At 39.6% G+C, this 25,245-nt stretch overlaps 2 protein-coding genes across 3 annotated transcripts in view; both read right to left on the bottom strand.

The window, feature by feature from the left end:
• The window catches only part of cyth1a (cytohesin 1a), an 82,075-nt gene extending 74,392 nt beyond the window's left edge, over positions 1 to 7,683 (bottom strand). For both annotated transcript variants that reach the window (XM_061974116.2, XM_061974120.2), the window contains exon 1: positions 7,392 to 7,683. Coding sequence is in view for 1 of the 2 variants with exons in the window: in XM_061974120.2 (XP_061830104.1) it covers positions 7,392 to 7,410 (19 nt within the window). In the remaining variant the exon portion in view is untranslated. The remainder of the gene's footprint in view (positions 1 to 7,391) is intronic.
• A 7,847-nt stretch (positions 7,684 to 15,530) lies between these two features.
• The window catches only part of usp36 (ubiquitin specific peptidase 36), a 57,130-nt gene continuing 47,415 nt past the window's right edge, over positions 15,531 to 25,245 (bottom strand). Inside the window, exons 17-20 of the mRNA XM_061974140.1 lie at positions 24,990 to 25,213; positions 24,735 to 24,914; positions 24,553 to 24,668; positions 15,531 to 16,930 (exon numbers count right to left, since the gene is read on the bottom strand). Coding sequence (XP_061830124.1) covers positions 16,799 to 16,930; positions 24,553 to 24,668; positions 24,735 to 24,914; positions 24,990 to 25,213 — 652 coding nt within the window. The 3' untranslated portion in view covers positions 15,531 to 16,798. The remainder of the gene's footprint in view (positions 16,931 to 24,552; positions 24,669 to 24,734; positions 24,915 to 24,989; positions 25,214 to 25,245) is intronic.

Below are 25,245 nucleotides of genomic sequence, written 5' to 3'. Positions count from 1 at the left end.
ATCACTTTGGGGAGGTATAGCTCGGTTGGTAGAGCGGCCGTGCCAGCAACTTGAGGGTTCCAGGTTCGATCCCTGCTGCTGCCATCGTAGTCACTGCCGTTGTGTCCTTGGGCAAGACACTTTACCCACCTGCTCCCAGTGTCACCCACACTGGTTTAAATGTAACTTAGATATTGGGTTTCACTATGTAAAGCGCTTTGAGTCACTAGAGAAAAGCGCTATATAAATATAATTCACTTCACTTCACTTCAACTTCTGGACATGACTGGCTTTTAATGGCTAAAGGTCCAAGTTAAAGGAAACGGCAGGCTGTCTTCTTTTAATAGATTTATTACAATCTTTGGCAAGCTGGGTAATGTTTGCTGTGGTCTGGAGCAACATGGCACACAAACAACCATCTGAAATGCAGCCAATATTACATACAGATAATGTGTCATGAGACATGCAAAACTAAATTATATACAAAGAGGATAAAAGTAAAGTATATTAAATGAGCTCAAATATACTGTACCTACAAATGATGCATAATTGATGCAATATGTAAATACAGCTAGCCTAAATAGCATGTTAGCATTGATTAACTTGCAGTCATGCACTGACCAAATATGCCTGATTAGCACTCCAAACAAGTCAATAACATCAACAAAGTGCACCTTTGTGCATTCGCGCACAGCATAAAACGTTTGGTGGACAAAATGATACAAAGAAGGAAAGGAAGATTTTACATGTAAACAAACTGTTGCGTCACAGTCCACACTATGGTGAGTTCAACAACCGGCAAAATTAGTAGGACAAAACGATGTTCACCAAATCCTCTCATCAGTGAAGCATACACACAAACATATTAAACAGTTGGGAAGGTTTGTGTCATGTTTGTCCTCAAACAAAAAAAATATTTTGCCCCCATCTTTTTCCATTTGCAATTTTTTTTTTAAATGCTCCAGGGAGCCACTAGGGCGTCACTAAAGAGTCGCATGCGACTCGAAAGCCGCGGGTTGCTGACCCCTGGCGTAGTAGAAAGGTCGTCCGTCTCTCTTCTCAAAGCCTTGATAAGCATTAAAAACCAGGAAGTTGACAATGTAAAACAATGACAGTGTCACAATAAAAGCACTGGGACATGATGGGGAAATGTGAACACTTACATTGAGTAAGACTCAATGACATTTTTTTTCATTTCGGTGTGCCATCTATGTTCCTTATATTTGCCTAAAACCACAAAACCAACACATCAGTTCCTTGGGACCAAACATATCCGGGTGAAAACAATAAATATGACATTGTTGACATCACGTTTCTGTTAACATAAACTAATACGATCCTTATAAAATTTCAATTTCAACTACTACTAGCTTTGAATATATTTTTTTAGATTTGTCCCCCAGATGCCGCTACTTTTATCTATTCAAAGCATTCAGCAAAATTGTTCTTTTACTCAAGCTTTGTTGTTTTTCTTGATTTAAAAAAGTGGAGTTAGTAGGGTTGCGCAATCTTTGTGGGATATTTGTGTTTTGCCATTACAACTTTCAGCTACAGCATAATTGCAAAAGCCGCCACAAGTCACTGGAAACACCAACGTCCGAACACAATAATATAAAGCCGCAACACAACTTTAAACAAAGGACTTTATACAAAGGATGCGACGGACATGACAGCGACGGACCAACTTCCTGACATTGTACATTAGTAGCATTGAAAAAGTAAATGACTGAAAAAATGGTCACACAACACTTACTTTTCAAACTTTGTTCATTACACCGTTTTCAACTTTCCGTCACAGGAAGTCACTGAATCACCGAAAATTGACCACTGTCTCTTCCGTACCGTCTTTGTATTGTTGTGTTTTGGCTTATAGTTGTTGTGTTGTGCCTTTATGTTGTTGTGTTGTGACATTTGTATTTGTTGTGACATTTCTCTGCTACTGTAGCTCTTTATTAAAATGAGAGTAGTAGCAGGTCAAACCAGTGCTCGTTTAATCTGAAGAGATTTGGTTGCACTTAATTATTTTATATTGATTTATTTTGTATTTGTATTATTTCTATGTAAAAAAAAAAAAACAATAAAAGTAGCAGGTAAACCTACAGTTAATTCACCCTGAAGAGATGTTGGTTGCACTTTATTTTTAAAATTAATACTGTATTATTTTATATGAAAAAACAAAAGCAGAAGTAGTACTGTTAAAATGTTGGTTACGGTTGCCTACTTTTATTGAACAATTATTGAATATTAAAAATGAGAGCAGAAATGGGTTCATCTTGTTAATTCAACCTAAAAAGTGTTGGTTGCACTTTATTCAAACAAGATGTGATTGCATTGGCCATTCATTGTTGATTAATTGCTTGTTTGTATCCATAATTCATTTATACTCAATTCCCTTAAAATAAATAATAGGAATATGGGAAACTTCACCTGCAGTGTCCAGTAATTTCACAGTCATCTCACTAAATCGTATAAATAGTATTGTTCTAAAAAAAAGAATATTGTTCCTAAATAGTATTGGCAACCACAAATTCTGAATCGAATTGTTGTTAAAAGGAATGGTTTCACCCTTAGTTTTTGTGCTACAGTGGGAAGGGGATTCATATCAATCAATCAATCAATTAAACTTTATTTGTATAGCACTTTTCATAGATATAAAATGTAGCACAAAGTGCTTTACATTTATAAAACCCTAATTACATAATCTCAAGTTAAAACAGTCACCCCACCTCACCCCACCCTTAACCCCCTCTACCACACACATGCACGCATAATAAAACTCATGTTAAAACATATGTGGCCGAGCACAGGATAACCAGGTGATACAACACTATCGAACAAAGCGAGGGACCAAGGAGTCCTCTTGTCGAGGAACCCATGAGCCAGATCCACAGTAGCCGCGACACATCAGAGCCCACAGTTCAGAGGGCTCCCGCTGAGGAAACGCTGCAAATAACTCTATAAATCTAAAATACATTAAGAGGATAAAATAAATGAATAAAATATATTAAGATACAATATAAATGCATAAATATTACATACACATGTAGTTAAAAACTAAATAAGATTAATTAAATTGGTATGTGGTAAATAAAAGCTAATAAATATTAGATAAACCCATCCATCCATCTACCGCTTGTCCCTCTCGAGGTCATGGTGTAACCCAGTGTTTTTCAACCTTTTTTGAGCGAAGGCACATTTTTTGCGGTGCAAAAATCCGGAGGCACACCACCAGCAGACATCATTGAAAAACGAAACTCAGTGGACAGTAAAAAGTCGCTGTCGCAATTGTTGTATATGACTTTAAAGCATAACCAACCTTGCATCACTATAGCTCTTGTCTCAAAGTAGGTGTACTGTCACCACCTGTCACATCACCCCCTGACTTATTTTGAGTTTTTTGCTGTTTTCCTGTGTATAGTATTTTAGTTCTTGTCTTGCGCTCCTATTTTGGTGGCATTTTCAGTTGTTTTGGTATTTTCCTGTAGCAGTTTCATGTCTTCCTTTGAGCGATATTTCCCGCATCTACTTTGTTTCAGCAATCAAGAATATTTCAGTTGTTTTTCTCCTTCTTTGTCGGGACGTTGTTGATTTTCATGTCATGTTCGGATGTACATTGTGGACGCCGTCTTTGCTCCACAGTAAGTCTTTGCTGTCGTCCAGCATTCTGTTTTTGTTTACTTTGTAGCCATCAGTTTTCTGCATAGCCTTCCCTAAGCTTCAATGCCTTTTCTTAGGGGCACTCACCTTTTGTTTATTTTTGGTATAAGCATTAGACACCTTTTTACCTGCACGCTACCTCCCGCTGTTTCCAACATCTACAAAGCAATTAGCTACCGGCTGCCACCTACTGATATGGAAGAGTATTACACGGTAACTATGCCGAGCTCTAGACAGCACCGACACTCAACAACAACACATAATCTGCAGACTATAATTACTGGTTTGCAAAACATATTTTTAACCTAAATGGGTGAAATTAGATAATCTCCCACGGCACACCAGACTGTATCTCACGCGTCACAGTTGTTGAAAAACACTGGTGTAACCCACGGAAGGCGGAGTACACCCTGGACACGTCGCCACCAGATAGACAGACAACATTCACACTCACATTTACACACTGTATCAATCAATCAATCAAAGTTTATTTATATAGCCCTTAATCACAAGAGTCTCAAAGGGCTGCACAAGCCACAACGACACACTATAGGGCCACTTTAGTGTTGCCAATCAGCCTATCCCCAGGTGCATGTCTTTGAAGGTGGGAAGAAGTCGGAGTACCTGGAGGGAACCCTCACAGTCACGGGTAGAACATGCAAACTCCACACAGAAAGACCCAGAGCCCGGGATCACAGAGTTAAAAAGATGATAAAAATGATTAGATGAATAAGAGTATTAATTAAATGCTAAGTTAAAAAGGTGGGTCTTGAGCTTGTTTTTAAAAATCGTAACTTTCTCTGCAGCCCTGATGGCCTCTGGCAGGCTGTTCCACAAATGAGGTGCGTAATAATGGATTGACACCTCTCATGGGTCCGGACTTTTGGAATAATCAGGATTCGGAGGCCTGAACCGGAAGACCTCAGGGACTCGGAAAAATAAGAAGGCCCGAGACCATTAAATCATGTAAACACCAGTAAAATAATATTAAAATCGATTCTGGAACACACAGGGAGCAGATGCAGTGATTTTAAAACCGGTGTAATATGGGCCCGCCTTCTGTTCCTTGTCAGCACATGAGTGGCTGAGTTTTGGAGTAACTGAAGGGGTTTTGTTTTTAGGAAGACCAGAACGCAGGGCATTGCAGAAGTCCAAGGGTGTTCAAACTAAATGCAACTCGAGCCTATCTCAGCTACAATCGGGCGGAAGGCGGGGTACACCCTGGACAAGTCGCCACCTCATCGCAGGGCCAACACAGATAGACAGACAACGTTCACACTCACATCCACACACTAGGGCCAATTTAGTGTTGCCAATCAACCTATCCCCAGGTGCATGTCTTTGGAGGTGGGAGGAAGCCGGAGTAACCGGAGGGAACCCACGCAGTCACGGGGAGAACATGCAAACTCCACACAGAAAGATCCCGAGCCCGGGATTGAACCCAAGACTACTCAGGACCTTCGTATTGTGAGGCAGATGCACTAACCCCTCTGCCACCGTGAAGCCTGGTGTATCCATATCATATATAAATATCCAGGGGTTTGAGAGCTGCCATTTTGTCACCATCTGGTGGCCAACAAAAGTAACACTGCTTTTTACTATATGTCGAGCCTTTTGGAGTACAGCATTCACTTATATTACCCAATCCAAACAACCTTTCCTAGTCACGGTGCAGAAAAAAAAATCAACTAGTAAAAAAATTCAACAAACATGGTCACACATAACACCACCTGCTCATTAAACTTTGTGGATATTATATAAAAAAAAGTCCAATCAACATTAAAAAAATCCAAATAACATCCATTACGTGGGATGATGGGAAAAATATATTTCTTGATATTTCTGATTGATTAAAAAACCTTAAGGAGGTTGTCACAGAAGTAAACAAGGTAGGAGTTGAACTTTCACATAATCTTAATAACCCATTATATTAATTATATAGCCATTGTATTATTATAATATGTACTCATATATATGTATAGGCTTTATATAGGTGGGTAGAGTGGCCGTGCCAGCAACTTGAGGGTTCCAGGTTCAAACCCCGCCTCTGCTATCCAAGTCACTGCCTTTGTGTCCTTGGGCAAGACACTTCACCCTTGCTCCCAGTGCCGTACACACTGGTGTATGAATGTCTGGTGGTGGTCGCAAACTGGCAGCCACGCTTCTGTCAGTCTACCATCGAGCCACTTTGGCTACAAATGTAGCTTACCACCATCAGAGTATGAATGTGGAGTGAATGAATGATGGGTTCTCATTTCTCAGTGCGTGCGAAGTTTGGTTCTTTTATGAATTTATTATGGGTCTACTGAAAATGTGACCAAATCTGCTGGGTCAAAAGTATACGTACAGCAATGTTAATATTTGGTTACATGTCCCTTGGCAAGTTTCACTGCAATAAGGCGCTTTTGGTAGCCCTCCACAAGCTTCTGGTTGAACTTTTGACCACTCCTCTTGACAAAATTGGTGCAGTTCAGCTAAATTTGTTGGTTTTCTGACATGGACTTGTTTCTTCAGCATTGTCCACATGTTTAATTCAGGACTTTGGCAAGACCTTTTTAAAACCTTCATCCATCCATCCATTTTCTACCGCTTATTCCCTTTGGGGTCACGGGGGGCGCTGGAGCCTATCTCAGCTACAATCGGGCGGAAGGCGGGGTACACCCTGGACAAGTCGCCACCTCATCGCAGGGCCAACACAGATAGACAGACAACATTCACACTCACATCCACACACTAGGGCCAATTTAGTGTTGCCAATCAACTTATCCCCAGGTGCATGTCTTTGGAAGTGGGAGGAAGCCGGAGTACCCGGAGGGAACCCACGCAGTCACGGGGAGGACATGCAAACTCCACACAGAAAGATCCCGAGCCCGGGATTGAACCCAAGACTGCAGGACCTTCGTATTGTGAGGCAAACCTTAATTCTAGCCATTCCTTTACCACTTTTGACGTGTGTTTGGGGTCATTGTCCTGTTGGAACACCCAACTGCGCTCAAGACCCAACCTCCGGGCTGATGATTTCAGGTGGTGCACTATCCACTTTAACCGTCTGAAGGCAGTAGTCTTTTGAACCTCTTAAAATGTGTTTTGGGGCATGCACGGTGCTCAGTTGCTATATGCAGTGGCACTTTTCATCATTTTCAGCAGACTGCATTGCAAAATGATTACCCCCCCCCCCCCCCCCCCCTTTCCTCTCACAATATCCACCCAGAAATGGGGCCATATGAATCTCTTCCCTACTGTAAATCTCACACTGGGAAAAAAAAGGTGAAAATGGATGCAACCAAATATTTACACAACATTTTTTATATATTTTACAATTGTTGTTGAACGTGTGAGTGAATTTTAAGCACCAACTTTTTAGCAAAAACCAGCCCTGTGTTGGAATGAGGCCATTGCGGTTCTATTTTGAGATGCACTGCAAGAAGACAGAAACTTCAAATGATAAATAATTAATACAAAATCGCAAGAGCTCATTGCGAGCTGAGATCAGACTATGTTTAGGAATATTTTTTGCTATATATATATATATATATATTCACAAACTTTCGCATGTAGTGTTGACATACATGTGAACAGTGGCAGAATGTTGTCATAGCTGAAATGATTAGATATGTTTAATCAGGGATTGACGGTTAAAAGCTAACATTTGAACAGAAATGAGGATTATCGTTGAAAATGATGACTTAGAGCATAGTCATGGAGATAGATAGAATGATAAATGTAAGAATAATAAAAGAGTTATAAGGACAAACCTTGAGTGTCTCCCTCCATCCTGGTGCTCTCAGGCGGCTTGATGCTGTCTCAAGGCGCCGAACCGCCCAAAGCAACCCGGAAGCTTCTAGTATCTTCTTTAAAGCGTCCGCCTCACCGTGCTTATTAGCCTCGCCACCACATTAAATTTACATGATGCAGCCGCACTTTAAAATATGGTGGACTTTGTTTGAACTACACACACCGAGCGTTGTGATATGTGTGTGTTGTTGTCAACACACAGCTGCTTCGAAATGCTCGCCGGTCGGAAGTCAGATCCATTTTTTTTTCTGGCGCACCTTACATGGCAAGCCCCGCCCACCACACGTGACGTCAACAAGCAACTTTCCCGGCTTCACAAAAGTTGACCTGAGTCACGTGATAGAAAGCGGTCAAAAGTCACGTGACAGATGTGTTAATAAGCGGCAAAAGGTGTTCGTTAGAGATGTCCGATAATATCGGCCTGCCAATATTATTGGCCGATAAATGCTTTAAAAATGTAATATCGGAAATTATCGGTATCGTTTTTTTTTTTATTAAAACAACATAAAAAAACACAAGATACACTTACAATTAGTGCACCAACCCAAAACACCTTCCTCCCCCATTTACACTCATTCACACAAAATGGTTGTTTGTTTCTGTTATTAATATTCTGGTTCCTACATTATATATCAATATATATCAATACAGTCTGCAAGGGATACAGTCCGTAAGCACACATGATTGTGCGTGCTGCTGGTCCACTAATAGTACTAACCTTTAACAGTTAATTTTACTCATTTTCATTAATTACTAGTTTCTATGTAACTGTTTTACTTTTTTTTTTTATTCAAGAAAATGTTTTTAATTTTTTTATCTTATTTTATAATATTTTTTTTATAAACGACCTTATCTTCACCATACCTGGTTGTCCAAATTAGGCATAATAATGTGTTAATTCCACGACTGCATATATCGGTTGATATTGGTATCGGTAATTAAGAGTTGGACTATATCGGAATATCGGCAAAAAAGCCATTATCGGACATCCCTAGTGTTCGTATATTTAAAAATACAAAATATGAGATAGTTTTTAAATATTATGTCAATTATTCATGCAATTATGTCTACCTACATTTTGTTTATAGAAAAACAAAAAAATGATCAAATGTGTATATGTAAATGTATCGGACAGGTTATTAAATGGCGCTATAAATGAGAGACTTATTACTTTGGTTTAATTCAAGTTGAATTCTATGAAGCTTTCCAGCATCTTCAAATCAAAGGCTGTTCAATAAATACGCCTTCACATAATCAAAACTGCCATTAAATAAAACAAATAATTGCATAAGTTATCATTAAACATTTTTAAATTCCATTTAAATAAAAATATCACCAAATAAAGTATCATCCTGTTTTAAAAATGTTTATAGGTCAATACATTTAACTAAACAATAGTTTCAACATTGATTGTATTACAAATTTGTACTAATTAACGGATTATTTTTGTATTGATTTGGCTTTTTTTTTAATATATACAACTTTGCCACAAAATAGTGCTGGTCTTCTTGAAAAAAAAATTAGCTTTAATTATCAAAATTATTGATTAGCCATTGAACTACAATCATGTTCAGTGTTGATGAATACTGACCTATTCATTTAGCAATATACACTATATTGCCAAAAGTATTCGGCCACCTGCCTTGACTCACATTATGAACTTGAAGTGTCATTCCATTCCTAACCCATAGGGTTCAATATGATGTCGGTCCACCTTTTGCAGCTATTGCTGCTTCAACTCTTCTGGGAAGGCTGTCCACAAGGTTGCGGAGTGTGTTTATAGGAATTTTCGACCATTCTTCCAAAAGCGCATTGGTGAGGTCACACACTGATGTTGGTCGAGAAGGCCTGGCTCTCAGTCTCCGTTCTAATTCATCCCAAAGGTGTTCTGTCGGGTTCAGGTCAGGACTCTGTGCAGGCCAGTCAAGTTCATCCACACCAGACTCTGTCATCCATGTCTTTATGGACCTTGCTTTGTGCACTGGTGCACAGTCATGTTGGAAGAGGAAGGGGCCCGCTCCAAACAGTTCCCACAAGGTTGGGACTGGGAGCATGGAATTGTCCAAAATGTTTTGGTATCGTGGAGCATTCAAAGTTCCTTTCACTGGAACTAAGGGGCCAAGCCCAAGTCCTGAAAAACAACCCCACATCATAATTCTTCCTCCACTAAATTTCATACTCGGCACAATGCAGTCCAAAATGTAACGTTCTACTGGCAACCTCCAAACCCAGACTCGTCCATCAGATTGCCAGATGGAAAAGCGTGATTCATCACTCCAGAGAAGGTGTCTCTACTGCTCTAGAGTCCAGTGGCGACGTGCTTTACACCACTGCATCCGACGCTTTGCATTGGACTTGGTGATGTATGGCTTAGATGCAGCTGGTCAGCCATGGAAACCCATTCAATGAAGCTCTCTGCATACTGTACGTGGGCTAATTGGAAGGTAACATGAAGTTTCTGGGCCAAGTGATTAGTACACCTGATTCTGATCATTTAAATGGGTGGCCAAATACCTTTGGCAATATAGTGTATTTATTACGGTGATTGTCATCATTGGTGAACAAATCTAAAATGATTCAAACTAGATTAACATTCAAAATACATTCTTGATCAATTCAAAGGAAAACAACTGTAAATCACAAACAATGTGTATCATATAGACATTAAATTACGGTAGTGTGGTTGTAGTTTGCAGCAGTGTGAAATGTTCTTCTAATGAGAGGTGTTACATTGTAATAATGTACATGTAGCAATCCTAATGGGAGGGTCTGATTATTTTACAAGTGTAAACACTACAACAGCACACCCTAAATCAGACCTGGGCAATTATTTTGACTAAGGGGCCAAATTGATAGAAAAAAAATCAGCCCAGGTCTGCCCGAAATAGATAAATACACAATTAGAAATGTAGTTATTCAACTAGTGGGGAAGGTGGTCATTACAGTTGAAATCTGAGGTAGTACACAAACAGAAACATCTACCATAATTAATCCACTGGGAACAACTAAACCAATGTTAGCCAGTACTGCAAAAGTAATGCATCAAAATAATTAGATTGCAGATTATTAGAGGTAATATATGTTGGCTAACTAGACCATCAGATTGACAGTGGCTATACAGTATTATACAAGTCTAAATTTAGTCTATAGCTTCAAGTAACAATATTCAAATACTAACATTGTTGGGTAAAACAATTTGGTTTTATTCTGAATCCAGTGAAACAAATTGGTGGTTTTAGCTGATACAAAGACTTTCAGGTGCTTATATATGTTTATGTTTAAGTATTTGGCAGACGCTTTTATCCAAAGCGACATACATAAAAAATACGTATAAAACAATCACTGTAAACATGATCATTTAAGGGAAGAATGTAATACAAAATATCAATACAAAGTGTCAAGACAGAATAAACTCTCTGCTGCTGCAGCAACAGAGATACAGTCTATAAGATATATAGATATCTAATGTATTCATACATTGTTTATGTAGGATATACGCATGTATATATAACCTAATCATATTGTTTCTTCAATTTAAAAATAGCTGACCTTTTTTTTCCCCCTTCTCTGGGATTATATTCCCAGTTTTGATCTCGGACGTCTGGTCACTTATATCATATAAGAATATTCTATTACTGTTAAGCAAACAATGAATAATAAAACACGCCGAAACATGTGTCTTTTATCATAGCTACACGTATGACAAAAAAGCGCGTGGAAATCAGTGGTATTCAGTGAGGTAAGATGAATTAAATGCGCTGACAGTTCATTGCTCCTGCCAAATGAATTGCACTGAGTGGAGCTGATCACCACACCAAGATGGCGGCTCCGCGTCTCGTCAGCGCCAGTTGGCAGTAGCGCTCCATGCTGCATCTACTTATAAGATGTCTATGGAATTACCAGTGTGTTTTATTTTGACAGCGTTTGCGGAAGTCACAAGGTGTGTGGGGAAACTATGCTTCCAGGGTCTTTTAGAATGCCTCTCTAAAGGTGCGGTTTGCAACTTGTTCACAATTATATTTTTCAAAGTAAAAATTATAACAGGAACATTATTACGAATAGTGGTACAATACGGGGGTTAATTTGTGTCTTTGTTACGAAAAAGCATTTTTTTAATTATTTTTTTTTACACTGAATTTTGAGAACTGAATTTAATCAAATAATGCTGAGAATTTCATTTAAAAAAATGCAATACATAAAAAAATCATTGTAAAAAAAAAAAATAGTATGTAAAAATTCAGTCCTGAAAATTCAGTGTCAAAAAATGATTGACACTGACATTATTGTGTAACATTTAATGGAGCCATATGTAATAATTTCATTTCAAGTCATTAAGTGGCCCTGATATGTCAAAAGGCATTAATAAATCATGTTCTTTTCGAATACCTCTATAACTTATAACAGTAGTTCAGTCGGGTTATGCTCATTTCAAAATTAAGATTTACAGCCCAGAAATCTTGTTATTGTTTTCATTTCAATCTCCCGCCCTCCACCCTTTGACCAATTAGAAAGTCAGTGAGTGTGTCACATCCAGGTTGCCAGTTACGTACCGTCCTCTTCGTCGAGCTACTGCTACTGGTAAAGTTACTAAACATGTCAGAGTTTAGTAAATCTAAAAGGCGTCGTTACGATTCTCAACTTATTCATGAGAAAGCCAGGAACAAAACGAGGATTTTTATCAGGGATGCCTTTGAAAGATGGAGAAGATGTTTTTATCTGACGCCAAACTTGTTAATTTCCTCCTTGATAGGTAAGTCAGGCATTCACGTTTTCTTATTACTTGTAATAAATGGAAATGTGCATTTGGTATGTAAACTATATTGTCCAATACAGTCTATGATCTTGTCTATCAAAGCTAGTATGTTCGTGCAATGAATGCTTAGTGTGATGTTTAGCTCCTAGTGTAATGCTTAGCATGCTAGCCCGGTCAATGCACATCGACGTATAGGCTAACGAGGGAAATATATGCCCATTAGCCTGTATGTCGATGTGTCATGCAACTGACAGGGCAAAATATATTTTGGACAAATAAAGCCTATGTGGATATGGGTCGTGTCAGTGCCTATTTATTTCTCAATATACAGATACACTGAGGAAATGGGTTCCAACTAGAGATGTCCGATAATATCGGACTGCCGATATTATCGGCCGATAAATGCTTTAAAATGTAATATCGGAAATTATCGGTATCGGTTTCAAAATTATCGGTATCGGTTTCAAAAAGTAGCATTTATGACTTTTTAAAACTCTACCGTGTACACGGACGTAGAGAGAAGTACAGAGCGCCAATAAACCTTAAATGCCCTGCCTTTGCGTGCCGGCTCAGTCACATAATATCTACGGCTTTTCACACACACAAGTGAATGCATAGCATACTTGGTCAACAGTAATAAAGGTCACACTGAGTGTGGCCGTATAAACAACTTTAACACCGTTACAAATATGCGCCACACTGTAAACCCACACCAAACAAGAATGACAAACACATTTCGGGAGAACATCCGCACCGTAACACAACAGAACAAATACCCAGAACCCCTTGCAGCACTAACTCTTCCGGGACGCTACAATATATACACCCCCCCACCGCCACCTTAATGCATCCAGCGGGGCATCACAACAAAATTAGGCATAATAATGTGTTAATTCCACAACTGTATATATCGGTATCGGTTGATATCGGAATCGGTAATTAAGAGTTGGACAATATCGGAATATCGGCAAAAAAGCCATTATCGGACATCTCTAGTTCCAACATTAGCACGGCTAATTGCCGTTTCTGGCACTGTATGTGCATCAGGCACATATGGGGTGGTATTTGCTTGGCACAATATAATGCATTACATGTAATGGTTTTCTACTTTGTGTATTGATATGTTGGTAGGTTATATGATTTATGCGTAATGTGGTTTTTGCGCAAAGTGGGGTGGCTCTTAGAATTACACTCTGCACTGGAAGATGGTGATGAGCGTACATGGAAGAGAATACAGTGTGTCAGGTTGGATGCAACATGGGGTTGTGCTGAACGAAATGTGGCGGTCATTTTACTATTGGCCTTGGCTTGCCATCAAAGTAGGCCTATGCGATATTTAATATATTATATATAATTATTTCGATGGCGGTCCGTGCTGTCAAACTAGACATTTTAGCAGGGTAATGCCAACAATCTGTCTCGACTCTAGACGAAAATATTGCTGCGTAACTTTACAAATACATTTGGCTAAGTATAATGTGGCATAATTACTTAGTAAACTATCTTGCAAGAAGCATAAACAAGAGAAACTTAAAGCGTAGGACTCGTCAATTGCCATTTGAAGTTCCTTGGAGTAGGATTCGGATTTGGCTGTGTATCTGGCAACCTCAGTCATGGAGAGTGGGAGGGGATTACAGAATTTTGACCGTGATTTCAGTACCATTTCTGGCCACAATACTACATATGGCTCCTTTTAAGTGTCTGATATGCATTATTAGAGATCATTTTTGTTGCTACTTGGCTGCAGCTATTTGTATGTGCAATAAGAATTCATCCTATAGTGCGGTGTTTTTCAACCTTTTTTGAGTCAAGGCCCATTTTTTGCGTTGAATAAATCCGAAGGCACACCGCCAGCAGACGTCACTAAAAAACGAAACTCAGTTGACAGTAAAAAGTTGTTGTCGCAATTGTTGGATATGACTTTAAAGCATAACCAAGCATGCATCACTATAGCTCTTGTCTCAAAGTAGGTGTACTTTCACCACCTGTCACATCACGCCCTGACTTATTTGGAGTTTATTGCTGTTTTCCTGTGTGTATTGTTGTAGTTTTTGTCTTGCGCTCCTATTTTAATGGCTTTTTCTCTTTTTTTGGTATTTTCTTGTAGCAGTTTCATGTTTTACCTTTCAGCTATATTTACCGCATCTACTTTGTTTTAGCAATCAAGAAGATTTTGGTTGTTTTTATCCTTCATTGTGGGGACATTGTTGATTGTCATGTCATGTTCGGATGTACTTTGTGGACGCCGTCTTTGCGCCACAGTAAGTCTTTGCGCCACAGTAAGTCTTTGCTGTCGTCCAGCATTCTGTTTTTGTTTACTTTGCATCCAGTTCAGTTTTAGTTTTGTTCTGCATAGCCATCCCTAAGCTTCAATACCTTTTCTTAGGGGCACTAACCTTTTGTTTATTTTTGGTTTAAGCATTAGATACCTTTTTACCTGCACACTGCCTCCCGCTGTTTCCGACATCTACAAAGCAATTAGCTACCGGCTGCCACCTACTGATATGGAAGAGTATTACACGGTTATTCTGCCGAGCTCTAGACAGCACCGACACTCAACAACACATCATTTGCAGACTATAATTATTGGTTTGCAAAAAATATTTTTAACCCAAATAGGTGAAATTAGATAATCTCCCACGGCACACCAGACTGTATCTCACGGCACGCTAGTGTGCCGCGGCACAGTGGTTGAAAAACACTGCTATAGTGGTTATTTCGTCTACAGCAATCTGCATGTTAGTCGCATATTCATTTGTAACGCCCTTACAAGATTCTACAGTTGTTTATGAAAATTATAATGCGACAGTATTTGTGACTGAATTAAAGTTAAAGTTAAAGTACCAATGATTGTCACACACACACTAGGTGTGGCGAAATTATTCCCTGCATTTGACCCATCACCCTTGATCACCCCCTGGGAGGTGAGGGGAGCAGTGGGCAGCAGCGGTGGCCGCGCCCGGGAATCATTTTTGGTGATTTAACCCCCAATTCCAACCCTTAATGCTGAGTGCCAAGCAGGGAGGTAATGGGTCCCATTTTTATAGTCTTTGGTATGACTCGGCCGGGGTTTGAACTCACAACCTACCGATCTCAGGGCGGACACTCTAACCACTAGGCCACTGAATTCTAAGTAATGCATGATGTCAATCATATATATTATTTGTTTTTCTGCTTGTTATAGCAGTTAACATCATGATTTCTGTCTCATAAAAGTGTTGCATCTGTCAACAATAAAAGGAGCAAGACGCTCTGATCTTGGCTCGTGAAACCCGAGTCTGGCTTGCTGTTGACATACTAGAAGTATACAACACACAGTGGGAACAGCACAAATTCAAAACAGGAGCATCTCACAAAAGTCACAATTTTATTGCACCTTTCTATTCAACTACAGCGCTGGAAGGAACCACTTTCATTATGAAAGGTGTCCTACCCTGGTGAGAAAAGGTGGTGCAAACATGTGTGGAGCATCCATTCACCCTGATAACTGTTCCTCCTCTGTGTCCATTTTTGAGATTGAATGGTGCGTCCTCTGCACTGTGCATGTTGTAGTGCACAATAACACAGACAAAAACACACTTGCAGGTAACATCAATCAATTGATCAAAGTTGTAGTAGCACATTGAAGATCTATCTTTTTTTAGGATACATTTACAGAACACTACTTCTTTTTATAGCCAATTTAAGGCCTCTAGAATGGAAAGAAGTGCGCGGGCAAATCTTTACAGCATAGGATGGACTGTACACTTTGGAAAAGCACTGTTGTTGTCACGTCTGTGCCCGGATTGATGCAAGATGATGCCACGCAGTTTATGCAAGTATAAACCAGTTTGTACAGAATGCAACAATGTGTTGCAAGGATCGATAAGGGGTCGAGTGAAAATGGCGTTGAGGACTTCCTGAGTCTCAGCCCAGTTTTGGAGGGGACCAGCAGAAAAACTTGCATAGAGGTATAACAAGGAGGGGACAGAAATTAACATGTGGATAAGCCACTGGAAACAACTGAACCCTTTAATCTCACAACGCTGAACCGTGAGGAGTGACGTTAAGAATAAGAAAGGTCCAAATTCAAAGAGGTGCTACCTCTTCCTCCCTAAAAATGCTGCATAAATACAGTGAAATGTTACCTTTAACCAACTGAACCAGTAATTGTGGACCAAGCAGAACAGTGGATTGTATCATTCCGTTTGATTTTAGGTTTACTATTATTGACCAAAAAAAAAAAACTCATGCAACATTAAATGCTGGAAAATGTGGACCTGGATTAAAAGAAGGAAAATTGGTCCTTAAAAAATAGCCACTTGGCACTGCAACATAAAATACCAACAGATAAAAGGTAGAACAATGAAGAAAGTTAAATGTTGAAATCCAAGCCAAGGCCACTAACTGATGCTTACATAAAATGTGGTATTTTACTCTAGGATTTCATGACTCAGAGGAATTTAATGGCATGGAGGTGTTAAAAGGGGGAGGAGTGCCAATCACTCTGGAAATATGAAATACAATTGTTTGTTATTGGCTCATTATTCAGGAAGGTGAAAACAAGAAAAAAAAAAGAGGTTTGGTGTTGTCTCCATTTCCAGTCAGCAGGACCATGTAGGGCAAACTGGACTCTTACCGACGCACTCCAAAAACTCTCTTCGCCCCGGGAGTCCCGGACCACTTATTGCGACGGTCCTGGATCTTCTGAAACATTCTGCTACCTCCTCTCCGCCTCTCTTTCTTGAAGATTTTTATTTTCTTCACCTGTTTGTGCAGGGGACAAAAGAGGAGTGAGTACTTTAAATTCTTGAGATTAATCTTTTTCAGCATCCAGTAGGTGATTTATGCACACCGATGCTATTGTTGTAAATGATTAAAAAAAACTGCATGTAAACTAAATGCTCTGCCCTTGTAGCAGATGGCTACAATCATCCATCCATCCATTTTCTACCGCTTATTCCCCTTTGGGGTCGCGGGGGGCGCTGGAGCCTATCTCAGCTACAATCGGGCGGAAGGCGGGGTACACCCTGGACATATTGGAATAAAATTATATAAAATAGTGTTTAACCATAGGGCCAGGGCCTATTGTTGGGCCTATTGTTGAGAGGGCCTCCAAGAAATATCGGTTTCTCAGCTGTGGTTCGTAGGGGTTGCCATGGTACTCAGTTGTAATACACGTTTCCACCACATGTGGCAGTAATGACAATATCAAACAGAAGTCTACCCTGTAGAGCAATGGTTCTCAAAAGGGGGTACGCGTACCCCTGGGGGTACTTGAAGGTATGCCAAGGGGTACGTGAGATTTTTTTTAAATATTCTAAAAATAGCAACAATTCAAAAAATCCTTTATAAATATATTTATTGAATAATACTTCAACAAAATATGACTGTAAGTTCATAAACTGAACATCTAATCAAGTAGGCTATTCCATTCATTACAATGCAACAATGCAATATTCAGCGAGATTTTTTGTGGACATGTTCCATAAATATTGATGTTAAAGATTTCTTTTTTTGTGAAGAAATGTTTAGAATTAAGTTCATGAATCCAGATAGATCTCTATTACAATCCCCAAAGAGGGCACTTTAAGTTGATGATTTCTTCTATGTGTAGAAATCTTTATTTATAATTGAATCAGCAAAAACAGCCCTCGCAAAAATGATTAATGATCTACTGCTAACGATGGATTCTGATGCGTCATCTATGTTGCTGCTTCTTGATCTTAGCGCTGCTTTCGATACCGTCGATCATAATATTATATTAGAGCGTATCAAAACACGTATTGGTATGTCAGACTTAGCTTTGTCGTGGTTTAACTCTTATCTTACTGACAGGATGCAATGCGTCTCCCATAATAATGTGACCTCGGACTATGTTAAGGTAACGTGCGGAGTTCCTCAGGGTTCGGTTCTTGGCCCTGCACTCTTTAGTATTTACATGCTGCCGCTAGGCGACATCAGACGCAAATACGGTGTTAGCTTTCATTGTTATGCTGATGACACCCAACTCTACATGCCCCTAAAGCTGACCAACACGCCGGATTGTAGTCAGCTGGAGGCGTGTCTTAATGAAATTAAACAATGGATGTCCGCTAACTTCTTGCAACTCAACGCCAAGAAAACGGAAATGCTGATTATCGGTCCTGCTAAACACCGACATTTATTTAATAATACCACCTTAACATTTGACAACCAAACAATTACACAAGGCGAATCAGTAAAGAATCTGGGTATTATCTTCGACCCAACTCTCTCGTTTGAGTCACACATTAAGAGTGTTACTAAAACGGCCTTCTTTCATCTCCGTAATATCGCTAAAATTCGTTCTATTTCATCCACTAGCGACGCTGAGATCATTATTCATGCGTTCGTTACGTCTCGTCTCGATTACTGTAACGTATTATTTTCGGGGCTCCCTATGTCTAGCATTAAAAAATTACAGTTGGTACAAAATGCGGCTGCTAGACTTTTGACAAGAACAAGAAAGTTTGATCATATTACGCCTATACTGGCTCACCTGCACTGGCTTCCTGTGCACTTAAGATGTGACTTTAAGGTTTTACTACTTACGTATAAAATACTACACGGTCTAGCTCCGTCCTATCTTGTCGATTGCATTGTACCATATGTCCCGGCAAGAAATCTGCGTTCAAAGAACTCCGGCTTATTAGTGATTCCCAGAGCCCAAAAAAAGTCTGCGGGCTATAGAGCGTTTTCTATTCGGGCTCCAGTACTCTGGAATGCCCTCCCGGTAACAGTTAGAGATGCTACCTCAGTAGAAGCATTTAAGTCCCATCTTAAAACTCATTTGTATACTCTAGCCTTTAAATAGCCCCCCTGTTAGACCAGTTGATCTGCCGTTTCTTTTCTTTTCTCCTCTGCTCCCCTTTTCCTTGAGGGGGGGGGGCACAGGTCCGGTGGCCATGGATGAAGTGCTGGCTGTCCAGAGTCGGGACCCGGGGTGGACCGCTCGCCTGTGCATCGGCAGGGAGCATCTCTGCGCTGCTGACCCGTCTCCGCTCGGGATGGTGTCCTGCTGGCCCCACTATGGACTGGACTCTTACTATTATGTTTGATCCACTATGGACTGGACTCTCACAATATTATGTCAGACCCACTCGACATCCATTGCTTTCGGTCTCCCCTAGAGGGGGGGGGGTTACCCACATATGCGGTCCTCTCCAAGGTTTCTCATAGTCATTCACATCGACGTCCCACTGGGGTGAGTTTTTCCTTGCCCGTATGTGGGCTTTGTACCGAGGATGTCGTTGTGGCTTGTGCAGCCCTTTGAGACACTTGTGATTTAGGGCTATATAAATAAAGATTGATTGATTGAGATTGAATCGCTTGTTTATTTTTCAACAAGTTTTTAATTATTTTTGTATATTTTTTTCCAAATAGTTCCAGAAAGACCACTACAAATGAGCAATATTTTGCACTGTTATACAATTTAATAAATCAGAAACTGATGACATAGTGCTGTATTTTACTCCTTTATCTCTTCTTTTCAACCAAAAATGCTTTGCTCTGATTAGGGGGTACTTGAATTAAAAACATTTTCACAGGGGGTACATCACTGAAAAAAGGTTGAGAACCACTGCTGTAGAGCATGAGTGTCAAACTCTGGCCCGCGGGCCAAATTTGGCCCGCCGTGTAATTTCACTTGGCCCTTGAGGCGATATCAAATTAACACTAGAGCTGGCCCACCGATAATATTCAGCGGCGGCGCCGCGGTAACACCGCATTCACCGCTAATTCTCATACTTGCCAACCCTCCCGGGAGACTCCCAAATATCAGTGCCCCTCCCGAAAATCGTCACGTCCGCTTTTCACACAGTCCAACGAATGCTGGCCCAGTCACACTGTGAATCCACACCAAACAAGAATGACAAACACATTTCGGGAGAACATCCGCACCGTAACACAACATAAACACAACAAAACAAATACCCAGAATCCCATGCAGCCCTAACTCTTTCGGGCTGCAAAATACACCCCCGCTACCACCAAACCCCGCCCCCCCAACCGACACGCGTAGGGGCGGGGGGTTTGGTGGTAGCGGGGGTGTATATTGCAGCCCTGAAGAGTTAGGGCTGCATGGGATTCTGGGTATTTGTTTTGTTGTGTTTATGTTGTGTTACGGTGCGGATGTTCTCCCGAAATGTGTTTGTCATTCTTGTTTGGTGTGGATTCACTGTGTGGTGCATATTTCTAACAGTGCTAAAGTTATTTATACGGGCACCCTCAGTGTAACCTGTATCGCTGTTGGTCAAGTATGCATCGCATTCACATGAGTGTGCGTACAGAAGCCGCACATATCTAGTGACTGGGCCGGCACGTTGGTAGAATGGATGAAAAGCAGACGTGACGACAGCTCGTAGAGGACGTTAAACGCAGTGCCTTTAAGGCACGCCCCCAAGACTATGGTCCGGGTGGACTACGAGGTATAATGACTGATGAACAACTTTGTTCGATAATGAAGGTTGCCTCAGCTCAAAGCCTGAGCCCCGACATTATTGAACTAGCATCCCAGAAAAGATGCCAGGTATCTGGCTTGGGCACATCAGATTAGATCAGTGTGTTGCAAACTGAGCAGTTTAAAGTCCCGAATGGTTGGTTTATTCATTGTTATTTTATTTTCTAATTTGCCTGTGGAAAAAGTTAATGTTGATATTTACCTCAGTAGGCTGCAAATAGAAAAGAGGCAATCTATTTTTATTTAAATTGTATTTGATATGCCATTGATATTTTTTAATTATTATTATTATTATTATTTGAAACTCGATTTTGCATGTCACTATAAAGTTATATAAGCCTTGCTTGTTCAATATTCAATGCAAAACTTGTTTGGGTCCCTATTAAAAGGTTAATTTGTTCAACCTTGGCCCGCGGTTTTGTTCAGTTTTAAATTTTGGCCCACTCTGTATTTGAGTTTGACACCCCTGCTGTAGAGCTAAAGTCAAAGAAAAGTTTCTTTAGTACAACAATTATGACTAAAGTGGTGAAGCTGTATTTTTATTAGCACTTAAATAGTACTAAGTTTAAGAAACATATATATTAATTATTAATTTAGTTCAAATGTATTTATCTTAGCACTGCATACTTGTATCTACAGTAAATTTATTTTTCATAATGTTTTATGAGTCCCTTCTTTTGCAGTATATCTGATTAGTATTTATTTTTGTAATCAATTTGACATAAGCCTTGATAATAATCTTTGTTCTTAACACTTGGTTTCATATCATTTGACAAGTTTTATCCTATTTAACTAAGTAGGTTAGTTATAATTCTTGAATACAATTATAATCAAGAATAAGATGACTAATTCAGGGTCAATATTTGAGTGGGCCCTTCTGTAGTGGAAAATTTGGGCTCCGATGTCAAAAAGGTTAAGAACCCCTGATATAAAACCTATTGTATGATTATTACATGTTGTGAGTCTATTAGGTCTAATTTTGATTGAAAAAGAAATACAATATTAATCAAATAGTAGCCTCTGGGGATCTAACGGTATTGTAAATATCTCGGTATTTCGATTTCAAAATGCTAGCAATAAGACCATGGCATGTGACGGCATCAAATGAGGACTTTGAGTACTCCCATCTCAAATTTTTTCGGGAGCTACCGAGTGTGACAGTCACAGAAGTACAATAAACTACATCTCCCATGATCCCTTGCATAGTGTAAGGAGCAGAGCAGAGCATTCTGCAAAGCTTAAACCAGAAGTATGGACGCATTTGTGTTTTACAATGAGCACAATAATCATCGAGGGGAGAACACGTTGTTGGAGTCTCTTGTCGGTTCTTGAATAAATAGAGAGGCAGTTATTTTATTTTGGCGGAACTTCTCATGTGGGAGAGCGGACATGCAAAAAACAAAAAGTTTACCCACACTGCGCCATCTATATGAGTAATATGAAAAGCCACTTGATGAACCATCACTTGGAAAATATCTTTAACATGAAACCAAGAACACAGCGAGACCAAACATTGATTTCTGAGGTATTTATATATTTCAAAGTTACATTTTTATCGTTAACTTCCTGAGAATCAGCATTCCCCAAACTGATACAAAAATGTCCATTACAGAGGGCACTGGTTTTGTTTGTTTTACACTGGATGTTTATATTGACAGTTAAAAGACACACGGTTAATTATTTGTTAATATTCACGTGTTACTTGAAACACTTTAGGTTCCTGCACCATTTTTCCACTTAAAAAAACTTTTGGTAGTAACAAATATTTGAGCATTATGTTCGTGTTTAATTACAGTTAAGTGTGATTGTCCTAAACATTCCTGTCACTTTTTTTTTTTACACGGATATACCGTGAGATCGTTTCATCCCTAGTAGCCTGCACGCCATTAGAAATCATACCCCAATTATTAGCAATAAACGCATCACCTTCAATAATCCTCATTTTGTTTTCACACTTTCACCGAATCCAATAAACGATTGACCAAATATACAGTAGTTCCATATATATTTTCAAAGTCAGAGGCAAACAACAAAAAGCCTTCCTTCTAAAAGTCACTTTCTGCAGTCGGGTAAATCAACTACAGTGGCTAACCGGGATTTGAGGGCCCCACCTTACAAACTGTTTCTCAGTTGATTAATTAGGATTAAAATTAGGATTACAGTGAACACTGTAAAATCCAACCAAAACATTTGCACTTACACTCTAGCATTAATTTATAGCTAGAGATTGACATACCTTTTTTCCAACCATTGGAATGAAGGAATTGAATGGATGGTAATGAACGAAAGAAAGAAATCATCAAAAACATGACTGAGCGTGTAGCCAACTTTGTGACAGCCTGCCCCATACTGAAGCAAAATGAGTCAGGCCAGCCAAGAATTATTAAATAATATCCAAACGGCGGATATTTATCCATGAAAATATGCAGAAGCTGCTGATGGTGAGTTTGATAGAGAAGCAGCAGGAAAGAGATGCCGTAAAAATCCACTCTGCAAGTTAAATACTGTACATCAGTGATTCTCAAACTGTGGTATGCAGACTCCATCTAGTGGTATGCCAAATAATCACTTGATTAAAGTAGTGTTTTATTTTCCTATATTCAAACACAATGTTACTTCTCAAATGTGTGTAATGTTACAGTGGCCAAACATATTGAATATACTTGTTAGATAAAACCTCTGCCTTGTTTTTAATGAATGCTTAGGCCTATTATGCTACTGTATTTTAATGTTGTCATTATTGTGGTACTTGGAGAGCCACACTTTTTCTAAGGTGGTACTTGGTAAAAAAAAATGTTTCAGAACCACTACTGTACATTATTATTACATTACTTCATAAAACTGTGTGTAGTTGTTAGCACTACATTCTATTCTATTGTTTTTATACAATATCTTTAATCTAAAAGTTAGTTTTTCTATTGAAAGGCATGTGGCATGTTCAAATTGTGGTGTTTTGGGGAGGCCAAATCAATCAGGCCAACATGTTGTTGATTGATTTTCATTTATTTCAACGAGCAACGCTGTTTCGCAATGCACGTTTTTTCAAGGTACAAGCTGAAGTACCACTGTATTGGTGATATATTATAAATAAATACTGTAGTTAAAATTTTAAAGCAGTTTTTAAAGGACTTTCACCAAAAAATACATCTTAAAGTCGTACTAAAATATTTTGATAGATTTTTGAAAGCCGTGTGTAATGTTCTATATTTTTGATGGAACATATAAAACTTTGGTGTTGTTTACTCAAGTCATATTGCAGGCTATACGTATCTCTTATGTGTGACTGCCATCTACTGGTCACACTTATTATTTCACCATGTACCCAATAAAATAGCTTCGAGGTCGGTAAGCACAACCAAAATGATTCCGCACATTATGCGCACCGGGTTATAAGACGCACTGTCGAGTTTTGAGAAAATGAAAGGATTTTAAGTGTGCCTTTTAGTCCGAAAAATACGGTACACAGAACGTCGTAACATGAAGACGTGCGGCAACTTATGCATATCGCAACATAAATGGCACAGAACAGCTACATTTAAAAAAAGAGAGGTAAAACAAAAGTAGTGAAAATAAGGGACAAATGATAAGTAAATACCGTGATAACGTCAGACAAGGAGAAATGCACAAATCCACGTTTGTTTACAGCAGAAGTCACCTGCAGTGATCAAACTCGTCCGAAAGATGGCGCCTTAGCACAGACAATAACAGACCTTTCCGTTTGTGTTATGTTCTGCGCATGTCAAAGTAAAGTATTGTGATTTAAGGTGTGATGCGTGAAAATGCCCGTCATAATCAGATAATTTTTTCTAGGGTCCATGTACACAGTGACATACTAATTCGAATGATGATCAGATTAAATACATATTGTCCATGTGCACATGGCTATTGAAATTCAAGTATGTGATCTCACCTTCCCCCTGTCAAATTCTTCATCCCACTCATCGATCACAGCGTCACACTTGGCATGACGCACATCTTCAATGGCATCTTGGCTGACAGCAGACACCTCTCCATCCCAGCTGAGGACTGTAGCAGACAAAAATCAATCATATCAAAACGCTAAACTTACTGTTGTTTTGCTTTTCTTCTCACCGCTAGCACCATAGGCATGGTTTGAGGCGTTTCTGAGCAGCTCCACTACTACGTCGCTCGTCTTTTTGCCGTCCCAAGAAGCACATGTAGGGGCGCTTCCTGATGTGTTGGCGTCGGCTGCTGGCGCCAGAGAGCGCTTGTATCCGTCCTTCACCTGACTGTCCCAAACTACCACTTTTGCTGTGAATTATACATAAGTACATAAACTTAGATTGGGAAGTGCTCTTTATTTCCAGTGTGCATGTTTAGGCATACCACTGCTTTGCTTGTGTGGCTTTTCACTCTCTGTTGGATTCTTTTTAAGGGGTGGCTCGGCTGCGTCAAAATCACCGTTCTGCCCCTCGGAGGTGGGCCAACTCTCTTGGTCTTGTCTCACTTCTTCCTTTAGCCTCATCTTCTTCTTCATTTTGACTTTCTTTTTTTGCATGATCAACTCCCCTGTATCTTTTGGATCGATTGCGGCCTTGGACTCAGAACGGCTGCAGAAAAAGATTTAAAACGGAGTTGAAAA

The sequence above is a fragment of the Nerophis lumbriciformis genome, linkage group LG22, assembly GCF_033978685.3.
Source record: "Nerophis lumbriciformis linkage group LG22, RoL_Nlum_v2.1, whole genome shotgun sequence".
NCBI lineage: Eukaryota > Metazoa > Chordata > Actinopteri > Syngnathiformes > Syngnathidae > Nerophis > Nerophis lumbriciformis.
Note: the sequence above shows the minus strand (reverse complement) of the source record. Positions and strands in the feature narration are given on the sequence as shown.